The 17,269-nt window shown below is 41.8% G+C and overlaps 1 protein-coding gene across 33 annotated transcripts in view; it reads right to left on the reverse strand.

The window, feature by feature from the left end:
* PIKFYVE (phosphoinositide kinase, FYVE-type zinc finger containing) overlaps positions 1 to 17,269 on the reverse strand; it is a 79,691-nt gene that overhangs the window by 25,031 nt on the left and 37,391 nt on the right. For 31 of the 33 annotated variants that reach the window (XM_054209460.1, XM_054209464.1, XM_054209465.1 and 28 more), the window contains 15 exons: positions 16,915 to 16,989; positions 16,138 to 16,245; positions 13,905 to 14,045; positions 13,052 to 13,178; positions 10,729 to 11,915; positions 9,158 to 9,315; positions 7,989 to 8,060; positions 6,215 to 6,386; positions 4,658 to 4,836; positions 4,054 to 4,167; positions 2,680 to 2,788; positions 2,412 to 2,566; positions 1,800 to 1,890; positions 745 to 805; positions 19 to 162 (listed from right to left, as the gene is read on the reverse strand). In XM_054209460.1, coding sequence (XP_054065435.1) covers positions 19 to 162; positions 745 to 805; positions 1,800 to 1,890; positions 2,412 to 2,566; positions 2,680 to 2,788; positions 4,054 to 4,167; positions 4,658 to 4,836; positions 6,215 to 6,386; positions 7,989 to 8,060; positions 9,158 to 9,315; positions 10,729 to 11,915; positions 13,052 to 13,178; positions 13,905 to 14,045; positions 16,138 to 16,245; positions 16,915 to 16,989 — 2,893 coding nt within the window. The remainder of the gene's footprint in view (positions 1 to 18; positions 163 to 744; positions 806 to 1,799; positions 1,891 to 2,411; positions 2,567 to 2,679; positions 2,789 to 4,053; positions 4,168 to 4,657; positions 4,837 to 6,214; positions 6,387 to 7,988; positions 8,061 to 9,157; positions 9,316 to 10,728; positions 11,916 to 13,051; positions 13,179 to 13,904; positions 14,046 to 16,137; positions 16,246 to 16,914; positions 16,990 to 17,269) is intronic. The other 2 variants (XM_054209463.1, XM_054209459.1) reach the window with 1 other exon arrangement.

A 17,269-nucleotide genomic window follows, 5' to 3' on the forward strand; every position in this document is an offset into this window, starting at 1 on the left:
ACCACAACTGAACTATACCTTCTGAGCTGCTTGTTGTATCCTGCTCAGACAGTGTGTTGGCACCAGTCGGATGCTCTGATACAACCTCTGGAGGTGTAGGCAGCTGAAGATGGGTGGAGCCTGTGGAGCTCTGACTTGATAAAGTAGTCAGGAAACGATCCTCTGAGAGTACAAGGACAGAAGAAGCCATTTTACACAGCTGTCAGAAGTGATATTACTTGTTCCCAGGCCAAGCTATCGCCAGTGTTTACTTTCAAGAAGTTTTTACTTAGAAAGCAGGTAAGGCCACCCAGAGCAACGGAATGGGCAACCTGATCAACGTAGCACATAACCTCCAGAAAATGCATGTGCTTCTATCCATTGCCTTCAGTTCCCACAAACTGTCAGTATGCCTCACAGGTAAGAGGTCTCAGCACCCAGAACCACTTCACAGAAGAGGGGAGAGGCATTTCCCAAATTTCATGTAGTTATCGAGTCATTTATAGAAAGCCTCTGAAAGTTTTTAAACTCAAGTTCAAGGGAAAACCCTTGCTGGCCCATTTAATATCATTAGTAATTCAGCTTCATATTAGAAGCAGACTTTGCTTTTTACAATAGCTAGAAATTGTCTTATTCCCATTTGACACAATGGAGATTCCCTGTTTCTTTAAATTATCAAAGGCTCCCATGTTATGTCAGGGAAAGGGTTACAGCAAGCTTCTTTTGGTAGCTTAAGAAAAATAAATAAGCAAACAAACAACAGACCTTTCTCTCCATTTTGCAGTGCTGGAGAAGCATTGCGTGGGGAAGCATCCATGCTACTGATCTAGGCAGAATAACAAAATACCAATGTTGATGCCAAGCTGTTTATAGCTGTATCCCTTTCTCTGTGGAACACTTGCAAAAGCAGATGTACCACAACAGAGCACTCCCACCCACTGCACTGTCACTGTATCTGCCACCACATGAAAAAGACAAGGCAACAGCAACCCAGCTTCACAAGATGCTTATTACTTCTGTCATCTCTGATAGTATGAAAGTACGCTGCTTTAAAGACTACTTTTCCTCTATATAAACCTACTGGCTGCTAGATCAAGGTTAAGTGTGTTTTAACAGATAAGGACAGAAAGAATACACATGCAAGCAGCAGAGCAAATCCAGGGTCTCACAGGGTTTCTTAGTGCACCTTGCAAATGTTAGAACCATTGGGAGTTCAGCCTCTCTGTATGATGCTTATATCGTACTGCACTGCAGTTTGGACATCTTCTCAGAGTACCAGCTCCCCAAAGGGTGGTTTTTCAGCATGCTGGCAACATGCTGAAAAGAGCCCTTAGACAGAGCTCTTGAGGCAGCAGTCCAAAATCAGTTATACATCCCCTCAGCCAGTTCCCACAGGATACATCACAGAACAGAAATGAACCTGCAAATTTATTATCAGTCCTTCCTATGTTCTTTGCTCTGCCTCTCCTGATAGTTTTCCTTTTTCACAAGGGATAAACCTGATGGGTAACAATCCAGGGTCTAGCAAAGTGATCTCCTTCCTATCTAAGCATACACCTGACTGAGTGCAGCTCCCTGCTGTCAGTATCCACATTATTATGACACAAGCACCACAGAAAATCATCAAATCCTATCATTTTCTGCACGATATGGCTCTTGGTTCACATCTTTAGGAAAAGATACCTATACTAACACGCAATTCAAGCGTTTACATCTGAGAACTATACGTTGCAGTGAAACAAGTTTACTAAGTGAACTTAAGCCAGTCTTAAGACAAAAAAAAAAGTAGCTAGCTACTACTACTAGCCTGCTATTTGTACCTTGCTTTCTTCGCCTTGCCTCAGTCTCCCAGGGCTGGGTGGTACTGATGGACGTTTTCTCCCTTTCTCTTGTTGGAAGAGATCCTGCAATCTTAAAAAAAAATAAATAATAATAATAAAAAAAATAATCAAAAGATAGGTTACAGGTATGAACTGTGAAAGGCACAAGTTATGAAGTTTCTCCATACTAGAATACAGCCAAACATGCCTTCACAAAGTCTTTACTGCAATCTCAGATGGTTGCTAACATGTGCCAAAGCTAGGTGTCAAATGGCCAAAACCAGAACATTTTTTTCACCTCTGAGAAAGTTTCACCCAATTAATTGCTTTCCCATGCTCCCCTCTTCCACCTTAATTCAAATGACGCTTTCTCCTCTCAGATGCAAGTTGTGCTCTGTAACACAATACTTTTATTATCTGTCGCCAAATAATTTTCTGTTCTAATCAAGCAGCTCTGTGGTCTTAACCAGTAGAGGACATTAGCACAAGCTGTCATAACACTCTCTATGTACCCACTGCATTACAAAAAGAGAAAAGCACAAAAGAACCTCTTCCCTTCTATAAACACCACAGTATCAGTGTTGTTCACGATTCCAACGTGCGTCCTCTTACCTATTATTCCAGGCTTGTAGCATCTCACAAAGTCCTTGCTTTTTAGCTATCAGAGACTCAAAAACAGATTGCAGTTGTTGAGGTGTGTCTAATGATGACGAAAGTAGCCTTGCTTGGATTTTATCAGTCCAGTTTCGAAACTCCCCCTCTTCCATCTGCCAAAAGAAAAAACAGGCAGTGTTCTGTGACCAGAGATGACACTAGATCCGAGTGGCTTCTCCACACACTTTGCAGCCTATGGTCCGCTAATGCAGAAACAGTCCATTACCTCCTTTTGGGCAAAGAGGTCTTCCATTTTCTCTTCTCTCGTTTTGCTGAAAGTATCTGTTTTCAGAGAAGCAAGGCGATCATCAACAGCAAGATACACTTGTGAGACCCTGTTGACAGAGATGCAGAGAGTTAAGCTGTGACCACTTGGAACAACTTCAACATTCTTTAATAAAAGTCTGAATGCATTTAAGGTTAGCGTTTAAGAATACAAAAGACGGTATAAGACAGCCTCTGCACAGTAGGCTGTCCCACTGAATTTACAGGGGAAGTTGGAAAAAATTCATCAGTATAGCAGAAACCTAGAAGTTACACACATTGGCATTTTTCTTCACAACTTATTCTTAGCAGTGGAAGTTGTCAGAGAGCAATACAAAGGTCATGAACACATTACTAGCAGAGGGGAACTGTTGTGTCACCTGGGACTGCAAGCTACGTCTCCACCAGAAGAGCTCAGAGACAGTCAGAGTGAGTAACTCAGCTCTAAACAAAGCTCCACAGGTTCTGAAGTCAGGCAGTCACAAAGACAGCAGCCGTACGGGAATGCTGCCACCAGGCAGAATAGCAGTCAGGCTGTATTTAATACTTTCCATCATGACTGTGTCCCACATTTTTGTTCCTATATTTAGAAGGTGTCTAGGTTTATGGTAATTCCTTGTACTACAGGAAGGTACCAGACCATCTGCTGTTATCATACTCAGTGGCTAACAATGGCAATATCTCTTACCCAGCACAGAGTTTAGTTGCCACGTCACCAATATAATGAAAACAGCTCTGTTTGGACACCAGATTTGAACAATGCCTTTGAAATTTTTCTGGGCTTAAGGCAGGATTTAAACTTGGTCAGATCTTCCTAAAAGGAATGTTAAGGTAAGGGTACAAAGTGTTACCTGCAGTATTTGGATTAAGCCTTCTAGGACCACCTCCTCTGTTCCATTTTTAGTATTGGAGGGAGGAATTAGAAATATTTTAGCTGTGCTTAAGAAGGTATTTTGTAAAAAAGGTGACATTTCAGACACCAGATTATGGCCAACCTTTCAGTGGCTACTCGGCAACATCATTCAAATATCAGTGCAACATTCAGGGACAGAGAAGAGAAGAGTCTTAGTTTCTGCTGGCTATGTTTAAGCCGAGTTGCCACCAGATGAAAAGGTGAGAGATTAGTACAGACAGAGCAAGTAAAGGCAATAAATATTCAAATACCACCCTCCCTTAGAAGTATATGCACATATAGATGTATTTAAAACCATTACTTTTCTATCAAATAACGAATATTTAGCAAGTTTTAGCTATACTAGCAAAAACGGTTTTGTGTTCTGCTAATAAAAGTCCAAGATACAAATAAGGTGAGGAAGGCATTAAAAACAAAGCTTACTTTTGAGAGAAATCCTTGAGATCCTGCAAAATAGAAACCTTTGACGGAGCTTGCCGTTTGATGTAGATCTTGGGGAGTGGAACACACACTTCAAGCAGCCGTATTGGAGAGTAGCTGAGAAGGCAATACAACAGCTATTAACAAGACTGTCCCCACACAGCACTATTCCACACCACACTGCAGTCTGTAATCCTTATATGAAAAAGGATCCTGTCAGTGTGTCCGGGGCTTTAGTTACTTTTAGTAGCAATAACACCTTGTTCACTTATCTCCTAGGCAAAAAGTAAAACCACAGATCACGTTGCAAAAACAAAATTCTGGAAGTTGTTGAGATTAGACAGGGAAAACTGTTTCCCTTCTGTATCACGAGCTGGAGCCATCTATTCTTAGGAACACTGCCCACCCCATCCAGGACAGCGAGGCACTCACAATGCCCTCTGCAACCCAGCACACAATCCTACACTTGTGGTTATAGCACAGTTATGTTGTACTCAAAGTGAAGGACAGACCTGATGAATCCTTACTCTATGCAATATATAGTAATAGAGCAATATGCTTCACAAAGTACTAGAGAGAAAAGGAAGTTTTTAACAGTAGACCTCACCTGAAAGATGCCACCATCTGATTATAGGAAAAATACTGGTGATAGTCATGGTGAATGGAATGACCACAAGGCTCTACATTGGCCCTTCGAGTGTACTGGTGCCCATAGAACCTCAGCTCAAGATATTTTGCAAAAGACATAGACCAAGAATCATTGGAAAGGGGAACAACCGGTGTCACCTGAAAAATTGAAAGCCAAGTGTTTTCATTTCATCCTTCAACCAAGATTAAGGACAGTCTAACCCAGACAGCAATCTAGTATTTCTAGTACCAAAAGTACCCATGACCCTGAAACACGCTAAACCACAGAGACAGCATTTATACAAAGCTAAGGCCAACACATAGTTACAATAAATCAGATCATCATCAACTAGCACCTGTCATAACCAACTGCTAAGTTGGGGGACTGCAAACATATCCTTGACAGAAGCTTGTATCTATCTGGGATGCTACTTCTCTGCATGGAGACAATTTCCAGCAACCCAGTCAGCAGCAGTGGTTTCATCATATACTTTTCCCCTGGTGATTCTTCAGCTACAAATACATCAGTATTGCTCTGCAGTGTATTTTAACTGGAGCAGCGCTTGCAAGCTTAAGAGTAGCCACCGCTTCATACATACTTAATAGCCACAAGCGTATTAGTGTTTACATGAGCACACAGAAATAAAGGGTTATAGAACAGGTGTATACACAGCAGCATAGAGCTTGCCTTCAGCAAATACATTAACTTCCTCCAGGTATCTTTAAATCCAACACCCATGTTTAAGCCAGCATAAGTAGGTGAACTGAGTCATCCAGATGGACAATTATGGTGTTTCACGTTTCAGGCACTGCATGAATCTTTTTAATTAAGTTTTACTCTCATCACTTTGAAGGCTCTTAAGTTTTAGAGCGTTTAGCTAGAGATGAGTATCCAGTTGGTAATGCTTTCTTAGTTAAATTACAGAACAAGTTTCAGATAATACACAACTTACTATCTTGTGTTGGTTTTTTTTTTAAAGCAATTTATCATTCCTCTAATGAAGATTTTACTTACTTTCTAATGACTAAAGGAAGTCTAGACATCACACTGATGCAATGCAGACCGTCCAGTCCATAGCAGATCAAAGAACACCAAGTGGTTTTAGCCAATTACTGAGTCAGTAGGTGTCAGTGTCTGCCCTTCCCCACATACGCATTCTTTTGATGCTCGTACTGATTCACTGCAGGGAAGGGACCATACTCCTCACCTCTTAGAGGGCAACTCCATTTTGTCCACGTGCCAGAAATTAGTTTCCAGCAATACATCAACTCCACTTAAACCTATCCTCTCCGAGCCAGGTTTCACACTTTCCAACAGGACTACCTCACACAAGACGTTTCCCCCTCAACGGCCCCAGTTTTACAAGAGGAATTTGTAGATACACGAGAACATCTGCATCAGTAACAGGTTTTCTGCTAGTTTAGCTATAGCTCCAGGGATGAGCATTTTCTCAGAAATGCTGTCTTTCCATACAAGGCCAGTTACAACAGGAATACTAAATTAGAATAGCAATGACTCTTAAGTCCACATCCTTACCTGTTTGCACAGTCTACACCAGGAGTAAGTAAGAATGGTGTGCTGGTACCCAGGGACCGGGGAGTCCAGCTCCTTTAACACAATTTGCACACAGCCTTGCCCATGAACAAAGCGGCGAATGTGGTGCACCATTGGTGTCTCACAGAACATGCTGGGGCATTGATAGGAAGGCCTTACAGAGAGAAATGGAAACACTTATGAATGATCATATGCTAGGCACTACTGAAGAACTGATTCAACATATCACGCCTTTTAATATCATGGTACTATTTACCTTTACTGTAAAAGTTTCCTAAGCCTTTAGCAAAGGCTGTTTCTGCAAAGCAAATTGTACTTATTTAGAAATAGCATGTAGGGAAGTTCCCTTGCTAGCAATGTCTGCATAGGTCCCAAAAGCAGTGACAGGATACTGGTTGCTATCACAATCTTTTTACAATTAATCACTTTCTACCAATATATTCCATGTAGTCCACAAAATATGGATCAAACACCTGGAAGTGCTTGGCACCAAATTAGAAGACCACTCTGGCAGTGTACCAGAGCAAAGGCTACTGAGGACAAAGATGTGCCAAAGAGCCTTCAAAATGATAATCTTTCAGCTGCTGAAGAAAGAGATGAGCAAAATACTGCTATGTATCCGAAAACCCCGTGACCTTTCTTTGGATGAGTTTCTTTTAGGAAAGAGAGACTGACCTCAGAAAAATAAAAGCTGAACTGTTTAGGTACCAAATCATAATAGAAACTCTTCAAAAACAGAAAGAGCCTAGAAGAGCCCAGATCATGGCGGGGGTGGGGGGGGGGAAGAAAGAAAAGAATTTTAATTCCTGAAACTATGGAGATTGAGAAGCATTCACTGCAGCACACACTAGCTAGTCTGCAGAGTGAAACAAGAACTTAAAGTGGGCAGCTAAGCTCCTCCTCATTGATCAGCACAAGGAGAAACACTTGTTTGGTCTTCTCTGGAGGAACATTAAGAGCATTTTGCTACTGCAAGCGGCCAATGGACAGAACAGAGTAATCTTGTCTTTTGAGAAGCCACAGGCTACCCATCCAGCTTCACAGCCTGCTGGGACTGTATGCGGTTCTGGCAGTACTGGTTATTACTGAAATTTAACAACTTGCCCATCTGTCAGATGAAATAAATTACACAGTACTTTACCAGGGCTAAAAGTGTTCTGGACCATTTGTATTAGCCACCTTGCAAATATGACAAAGCCTTACTTTGACAGTCAGACAACACTAAAGGAGTAGGTTTTTTTCCAGAACTTGTATGAGGGTTCAAATAGGAACCTCAGAAAGTTGTGATTAGGACAGTTGCTTGTCTTGAAAAACAGCCATTTGGAATACATGCTCAGACTCTTAACTAGGCCCCTTAGAGCCCTAATTGCTACAAGAACGTGCTCAGTGAACACATTTGTCTTTATGAACTCATAAGTCTTGTTCCGTAATCTGTTCCACTCCCTCATTAAAGGAAATAAGAGGGACAGGGCTGAAGGGGGAAAGCAGTGGATGTATTTGCTTGTAAGAAGTGAGCATGAGTAAGCGTATTCTTAAACCCAATTCCTGTTTCACTACAGCATAATAATAAAGCAAAGGGAGTAACAGATTTAAGTGGTAACCTCTACTGGGACACAACCAGCTCTGCAGACTTGCATGCTATTCTTGTAAGTGCACAGGAAGTAGAGTCTATGAAGACGGCAACAGGTCAGCTTCACATACCTATCAAAAGCTTTTCTTTTGCTTAGAATGAGATTTAGAATAAGTTCCTCCTTACCTGAAACAGTAGCGCTCCAGGAAAATCCCTAGAGTCAGGTCATTCTTCCCATAGAATTCCATGGTCACAATCCTAAAGCAGAGAAAAAAATGCTTTAAGAGGGTGGTTGCTGCCCTTGTTAGCTGTGCAACATCCTTTAGGTGCACAGATCTGCACCGTTACTGGCTTTTCAGCCCTGTATTCCTTCAAAGGTTTTTTCCCCCCTCTTCATTACCCTTCCCAGATCCCTGCTGTCAAGTTTGCTAATAATGAGATCAGAGTCCTACTAGAATAACTTTAAACTTGACGCTTAGAAGTTGAATACAATTCAACTGCACTTTTGAAGATTACTTTCAAGAATATCTAGGCACAGAAGTCTAGACAGCTTGAAGCCTCAAACACTGACATTTAAACACTTACAGAAAGGGTACATCCAGAAGATGAAAAAAGCCTTCATAAAACCTTATTCTTCTAGAAAATTTAATAGTAACTTGTTTTCTCAGAACCTGAGGTGACCAGGCCACTTAAAATGTGTAAGTATCAGTTTGTGTCACAATTCAGACATCTCTAATATTAATAATTTACATCCTCTTATTGCTGCTATTTAGTGACCTTATCATCACCTTCTTTGGTTCATTCCTAAGCTATTACAGGAAGTCTAGACCTTTCCCTGCAAGAGGGTCCTTTCACTTGAGCTAGATGATGAAACACCAACACCTGTCCTGTTTAGCAGGGCTAGAAGCATGTCATAAATTGCACACAATTAACAAATTACAGCCCCCTAAGCTGAAAATACAGTTAAAGCCCTTAACACTGCTGAATATAATATAAGAAAGATAGCAATACATTCAAATGCCACTCTCAGATAACACAATCTAGAAGTATTCTGACATTCTCTCAAGGCTTATTTTTGGGCTTGGACATTCTTCTGTGTTTACATACGCTAACTCTTCCCCACAGGACTGCATGCAGTGCCCTCCCCACAAATACATTACTCTGCAGTGGAAGGATCAACTAAAGCATTCCGTTTTAGGAATTTACGCCTTGGGGATTACAAAGGCTATGGGACGCTGCACTGGATCTACCTGATCGAGCAAGACAAAGTTCTTTTGGCAACAGTTCCTGTTACTGGATGCGCACAACCTACCAAGGAGTCCTCAAAGAAATACCGCTATGAGGCGAGCGCTGACCTTGACTTAGGAAAACAGATGGCAACTATACAAGCTATAGAGGAGTAGTTTTCATACCAGGGGCTAACACAGGCACTTGGAGCATTGCTGGACTGAGCAGAAGAGCTACTGAAGAGAACACAGAGCCTCTGATGGTTTACTGGACTCAGGCAATCCACCTGGTAGAGAGAAAACAACTCATTTACTGGTTACAGACACCTCCATCCACACACAACTCCTGATGACTAAATTCTATTCTAGTAGTTTTATTTAGATGAATCTCTGCTTGCTCCTTTTGTACAGATTAACCTTCCATTATCTCTGAGCTTCAGGTAGACTTGTACCACGTATAATTGCTAACTGACATTTTTAGAACAGCGTTAACTAATACGTATAATAAAACCAACGCACACACCTCTTTCTGTGGAAAGGAAGCTAAAGGAAACAGAAAACAACAAAAGCCAGGAAAAAAAACATCCAGAGTCTCCAAAGCACTGTACAGTTTAGGACATCTTGGAGCCAAAACTCTGCCAATATATTATACCTCAATTACTCATCCAGGCCATGGAAAGACTTCCAACTTTCTGTCTGCTGTGAAGAGAGTCACCTCGTTGCTGCTGGAAAGGAGCTGCTTCCCCTTCCACACCCTACACAACTATGAAGTTACCAAATACTTTCCTTTGATCACTGAATAAATTTAAAACAGCATCAACCAGTCTGATCCAGAGCAAGGGCTAGTCTTACAGTTGGTAAGATCATGGCCCGTGAAGCTACAGAGGTTTATGTTTAATCACCAATTAAAAACTGGCTTCTGTTCATGAACTTGGGGGCCGACTGGCTCAGGGACCAAAATGTTTGACTATTTCAAGAGATCCGTTCTGCTACTCTTGTTCATAGACGTTCTTCCTGAACAACTTCCAGATCAGGCTAGTCCCAAAATCCTTTTCCTCAGATACAAGTTAGTTGCTTTCATGGCAGTTTCCCAAAACTTCAAATATTTTGATTACAAGCACATACTGCCATGCTTTGAAATTTCAAAGAAGATTCTTCTCCCTCCATTATGAGATTCTCACATTTCTTCAGATTGCTTAAACTTTTACAAACAGTCAAATACTTTAAGGTAATCGTAGCCTACTGCTATTTCCATAACATTAAGCCCTCTGAACATGAGAGTATTACACTTTCAGAAACCACCAATATGAGCAGCAAGAAAGCTAAGTTTTCTCCCCCTTCATCGACGCATTTTCAGAAATCAGTCACGTACAGGTGAGTAGAACAGGCAACGTAATACACTGATTCTTGGCTGACTTTGTGCATTTCTTAGAAAGTAGTCTCAAAACCTCATCCCTTCTCGGGGAAATTTTGTAGTCGGTCTCTTGCTCTGCTTTCTTATATCCCCATAGTCCCTGGTTATATTGACTTGTTTCAGTGCCCAGAACACTGCAATCCAAAATTCAGGTTTGGCCCAGTCAAAAAAAAAAAAAGAAACCCAACAAACCAACTCTGATTTAACATTTAATATATACACCTTCTATGTTACCAGGAGAAACTAGCGTAATCTAGGTTTTCAGTAACATAGCTTTGAATCCTACCTTATGAGACCATGAGGATTCACTCTGAGCCAGTCCCTTCTCGTCTTCTTCAATTTTGCACCCAGTTTTTCCAGTAGGGACACTAGACACATCCTTACTTTGGGCAAAGGGATCTGTGCTTTTCTGTAGTATCCTCCCTCCTCTGGCCCGATAGTCAGCCAGCATTCTGGCTAAGCTCTGGCTATCACTTAGATGTTCTGCTATTCTAGTATTAACCAATTCGTGAGAAGGTAAGATTTGTATAGCCTTGGCTTGGATACTCCCATTCATCCCTTGTAGTCCAGAGAGATCCCGCAATAATTGTCTCTTCCTTCTGCTCTCTAATTCCTTGTATTCCTTATTGAGGAGAGGAGACCAATAAACTTGCTCAGGGAAGTATTCCCGGGCAGGGCACCTCATGCCTTTTTCAGTCAAAAGAAATGGTTCACGGAACATCATTACAGGAGAAATACAGAGAATGATATCTTTCAACTCCTGCTTAAAAGCTGCAGAGTAAGTCTTCAGACGATCCTCAGAAGAAGTTACCTCTTCTGTGACATATAAACCAGTATCATCCTGGAGAGGGTCTCTAAAGACTCTCATCTGACTCTTAGGCTCCTGCAGATCATTTGCCTGCTGAAGAGGCTCCAGTGTCTGGCTATCCAGAGTGACCAAGTGCTGGTCCATGCCATGGACCGGCAGGAGGGATGTTTCAGGTATTGCAGGAGGTACAGAGTTGAACACTGGAAATGGTGACTCCACTTTGTGGTGCTCTTGCTGTTTTGAGGACGCCATTTCCAGTTGGCTGTTCTCTTGGTCACCTCTCTCAAATAAACCTCTTTGTTCAAGCAAGCTGACCTCATCAGAGGACACTGACTCAGAGATTATAGGCAGCTTTTCAGAGGACAGTTCAATGTCTCTGACTGCTGTGCTGAAGTCCTCGCCATTGAAGAGATTCTGTTTTTCATTTTCATCTCCTGGTTCCTCAATAAGGGAGTGAAAGGAGGTGTTTTTGGTTAGAGTAGGGGGCATGGCAAACTCATCCATAAGGAAAGAGATTTCCAGCTGGGAATGATAAGCCACACAGACCATGAAGATCAAGATCTCCTTCACACGGGCCAGCTCATACTCTGCAGCACCACACAACTTGATAGTGCACCCCAGGTGCTGGGGACACCCTTCGAAGAACATCAGGGTTTTTGTCTGATCTAGAAGAAACAAAAAAACCAACATAGCAGTTAGGATGACAACTACAGTTAACTTGCCCTTAGGTATCTCACACGCTGAAGAGACTGTAACAGAGACTAAGAGCAAGTAACATTGGTAGCACAATCCAGTTGCAGAAATTCACATCACTACTGAAATAACTTATTTTCACAAGCAAAACAAGCATTTGCTATAAATCTTCTCCAGTTTTGTAAAACAAATCATAAAGTCCAAGCAAAGGCCACATGGAACAGCATATTTTAAGATCACTCTAGACTCTGCAGCAGTGAAGCAAAAGAATCACTACCCTCCTGGGCATGTTTGCTCACCCTTTCAAGTGAAAAGCCTACAAGATTTTGAGCACAATTTAAAGGCTGAAGGGGGCATGGGGAAGCAGAAGGGGAAGAGATGCAAAGACTGCATCTCCACAAAGATTTGCACTAACAGCATTTATGTGTGCCAGCACCACTGGTAATGTGTCAAGCAGCATTTCCTCCTTCTTCCTTTGGAGACTTCCACTGCCTAAAGGGGGTTACACAGAAGGGGGAACTTGTTTTCTCAAAGGTGCACAACGACTGCACAAGGGGCAGTGTGCACAAATTGGAACAAGGCAAATTTTTATTGGATGCATTAAGGTTGGACCAGATGATCTTTCGAGGTCCCTTCCAACCCATGCTGTTCTATGATTCTCTGTTTCTACGTAGAAAAATTCTTTATGCTGAGGATTGTTAAATAACTGAACAGGTGCCCAGACAGGCTATGAAATCTCCGTTCTGCAACATTTTCAACAGTTGGCTGACAAAGCCCTGAGAAATCTGATCCTGCACTGAAACTAATCCTTCCTGTTTTGAACAGGAAGCTGGGCTAGACAAACTCCAGGGTGGTGGGAAGACAAAAAAAAAAAAAGTTTGTAAGGAAGAAGCCAGCCTAATTAAAGTCTAGTGTGTCTCATCTTAGTAAGATCATGCTTTTGTATCCACAGCCAGTTCACTGTAGTTCCAAGATGTAACACAAGAAAAATGAGTAGGAAGGATACTACTTGAACACACAAAGCACCCAACAGTTTAGATCTAGCTAAGAGAAGCAAAGCATTTATCCTTTCACGCACACAAGCTAAGACACATCAAACTTTACTCACCATTGGGCAACTGAAAAATTTGCATGTAAAATTTATGACAGGTTCCCAAGCGTGGTTTGGTCAACAGTTGATCCATTGACATCACTAAGTCTCCCTGGGTCATTCGACTTACCCGGTCTAACACTTGCTGAAAAAAAAAAAATGGAAATAACAGTAAGAATCTACAAAGAGGATACTACCATCCTTAGCTTGCTCTTAAAAAAAACCAAACAAACAACAAAAACACACAAATCACCACAAAACAAAAAAAAAAAATGCCAGCATGATTGAGGAAACCTCTCACTGAGGCACAAGCTCTGGGTTAAACCCAGTCACAAACACACACCCACAATATACACCCACAATCTTAGAAAAGCAGTTGGGTAAACGTTTCTGATGAAAGGCAAGACTGTGCCCTTCCTTGGAGATATCTGAATCTGTTCAAGTGAAAAGAGTTCCAGGAGGTACAGTGGAGTCAGCATAGCGCTAGCTATCAGGAGCTCAGCCAACTCCCCCAGCCCCTCTCTGTTTGGCTGTCTGTGCCATGCCTCACGGGGACAGAGAGGCTCTCGGGAGATCACTGAGGACCCACGCAGAATTTGTTAAACTGGAGTCAGAGTTAACTAGAACAAAGCCAGGGTACAAGGACCTACCAAGCAAGGACACAGCAGAGTAGCTGTGAAGAGCTGAGGAAAATAGCTGAGCTTTAGGTTTGCTGTCTTGCTTTCTTGGAATAGAAGTACTGCTAAAAAAGACTCCAGGTTTAGTTAAAGAAGAAAATAAGACAACTCTGCTTTCTCCAGGGAGCTTGCTAAAAGGAGAGATTACAGAGAACCACCCACAAGGCCCAGTCTGACTGACAGAAAATGCTCACCGGCTTGACATTGATGACCAGAGTGATACCATGCTCTAAGAGCATGTCCTGAGCAATTCGGGACACAGTCTTCTCAACAAGGACCAAATTAGGCCTGACATCAACTATCCGCTGTACGTAGTTCTTCAAGAATTCCCTTTCCTGCAGACAGGAACAAAGTATGTTAACTACTGCAAACCCATCTGAAAAAAACACACTTAAGTGTTTCCCACAAAACAGGTAAACCAGCTATCCCAAAAGTACGATCAGTTGCCTGTTGTCCAACATTTCCCCACCCCCGCAGCACAACACCCAATTTATCAGTAATTTGTTATATGTACTAATTGCGCATGAGGATATAGTCCAATGACAGTCTGAAGTAAGCGACCTGCAGCAGAATCCAAATGTATATATATATGCACCTTACATGGAAAAAGGCTTTATTTTCAAAAGGTGCTAGAATTGGAGCATCCTAAACCAAAGCTGTTTGCAATACTGTGTTCTCCACCTTCAGAGACATACTAATGTTGAGTGCTGGCACCCAGAGACACTTTATTCATGAAAATTACACCAGTGCTCTACGCCTTTACAGATTTATAAATACTTAAAGGGTGAGTGTCAGGAGGATGGGGCCAGGCTCTCTTCAGTGGTGCCCAGGGACAGGACAAGAGGTAATGGGCACAAACTTGAGCATAGGAAGTTCCACCTAAACATGAGGAGGAACTTCTTTACTTTGAGGGTGGCAGAGCACTGGAACAGGCTGCCCAGAGAGGTGGTGGAGTCTCCGTCTCTGGAGACATTCAAAACCCACCTGGATGCGTTCCTGTGCAACCTGCTCTAGGTGACCCTGATCTGGCAGGGGGGTTGGACTAGATGATCTCCAGAGGTCCCTTCCAACCCTATGATTCTATGATCTGCACACAGAGCCTCAGTCCCTAAATCTGTACTTGAGGACAGTGCTTCTGGAGTGGGATTCCAAACACTGTGCACTGCAAAACTGCTCTTCTAACTATGCCCACCTTCTCGCTCCATCTGCCTATCCCCCCCACACTTTTATTACCATGCATAGAAAGAGAAAGCAGGGTTGCAACTCTATCAGAACTAAATGCCTACACTGCTAGAGGGAGGATACGGCTTCCCAAGCCAGGTATTCTCAATTGTGTTATTGCAGCTCACAACAGTCAGGTTTTAAAAGTTCTGTGCAAGAGGAAGATACCCCTTGCCAGCTCCTTAGAACACAAACATTCACATTAGCGTAGCAAAGATAAAGCTTTTGCCAGACACTAAACTTTTCAGTTGAACTACTATTTCTGTAGTATTTTCTGTCTGATAGGACGTTAATGCAGGTACACAAATAGTTATGATCATGTTCTGAAGCAGACACTGACATAATCGGAGACCAGTATTTAGAAAGTATAGTAGATACTTCAATATCATTCAGACAAAGGATAAATCTCAGTTTAAGCTTTTACTAGAAAACCAACTCACTAGGCTGAGACAGGTGTTATTGCTAAAGCTTTTATGCCTGTAATCCTGTCAATTAATCACCAATCATACGTGATCCCAAATGCATATGATAAAGAAATAGTCAAATACAGAAACAAACATTATGGCCCAAGCTCAGTAGGGCACCAAATACCCTTGTTATGAGTATCCTGGCAAACACCTGAAGACTGACTCTCAGACAGGAATGCAGTGTGTTAAAGAAACGGTCTATCCATTTCAGCGTTTTCATACTTAAGGCACCTCAGGGGCTCACAGGGGGGGGGCACCTTTTCCAAAGTGACATTTTGTAGTTCATCACTTCGTTAGGTTGGTTGTTGTCCCATTTTTTCAAGCCTGACTAGAAATAAAATGGGTGCAACCTAATGCAACTTTTCTAATACTTCTTCACATACCTAAACCACGACGCTAGTTCTGACCTTCTGAACTCCACATGCCTTATACAGCATATATCATTAAAAACGTCTCTTCTAAAATGCTGCATTTAAGTGTGAGGATCATAAGATCACTCTCAGTACAGCTAAATGGATGACAAAAACCCTCAGCACAAGACTACAGGTTTGTCCTGTATTTACTGCAGCAGTTTTCTTAGCTAGCTGCCAGAAGAGGAAATTTTTCTCTTTCCTATGCAATCCCATTCACTCAACTCCACCTTACACACTGAAAAAAAATCATATGTGCACTAATAATCATTTTGTTTGAATCACTAGACCTCAGGCAATTTTAACCAAGAACAAAAGCATGCTCTCACCTGAAGAACTATAGGGTCTATGCAGGTAAACTTTGTTTCTTCTCGATAGAGGTACTCAATTGAGCACTTCAGCAGAAGAATTTTGGGATTTTTTAAGCAAGAGTTCATCTACAGAAGACACAAAAATAGTTAAAACAAAAATACAAACACCTCGAAGGGAAAAAGTACACAAGAAAAAAAAGACAGAGTTGCCACGATTGATTTTTGGGTTTTCTCCCCAAAGGGTGTCTCAGCTATGCCCCCCCTGCAGACCCAACTACACATTCTTCCTCTTCTGAAGATCTTACACCCAGTTGTTGGTATTTCACAGCTACTGTCCAGTAAGAGTGCAATGCTAGATGTTTTACAGTCACTCCCAAGAACCCCAGAGTCTTGATACACTTTGGAGCCTCCACCCAGATCACTTCTCTCTTGATCTCCTGTCTTATGACAATATAGTAAAGTGAGCCTTTAAATAAGTCAGAACCACAAATGCCTTTTTTTAGCTAAAACTTGGGGTAATTATTAGATGCCTTCTGGGGTGGTAGGGGTGGAAAGGATGTTTTTCTATACATGCATGAGGAAAGCTTCCACCCCTAGAATCTCTGGGCTAAAAGAAAACAGCTTGGAAAAATAAATGCTTTAAAAGCCGTTCTTGTTTAAGGTCTCAAACTAGAGAGAGCTCGCAAACTTCCTGAGTGGCAAGAAAAGCTTCACGACACAAAAAAGGAAGTCACAGCACACTTGGTTCCTCAGCATGCACTACAGCCAGCACTTAATCAATCAAACCTGCATTACCTTTTTGTGTGCAACATTCTTCGTGCAAACAAATCCATTCACCACCATGGAGTCAAATTTCTTTCCACCAGGGATCTAATAAAGCAAAGAACGGTTTTAGAACTGTCATACACTCCCATAACTCCTCATGCAGTAAACGTAACATGTAGAATACCTATTGTAGCTTATGTGCAAGCTACACAATTAATCAATTATCAGATGAAAGATCAGATACAGTCATGCTGGACACACAATTCTTCTCTAAAGTCTGGCAAACTAAGGACAATATGAAAATAAGTACTAAGTTCCAGGATCTCTATGCCCTCCCAACAGATGCATATTTGTTAAGCTGGGTACATTCTGGAACATAATAAGG

Source organism: Rissa tridactyla, chromosome 7, assembly GCF_028500815.1.
Source record: "Rissa tridactyla isolate bRisTri1 chromosome 7, bRisTri1.patW.cur.20221130, whole genome shotgun sequence".
In the NCBI taxonomy this organism is placed as follows: Eukaryota; Metazoa; Chordata; class Aves; order Charadriiformes; family Laridae; genus Rissa; species Rissa tridactyla.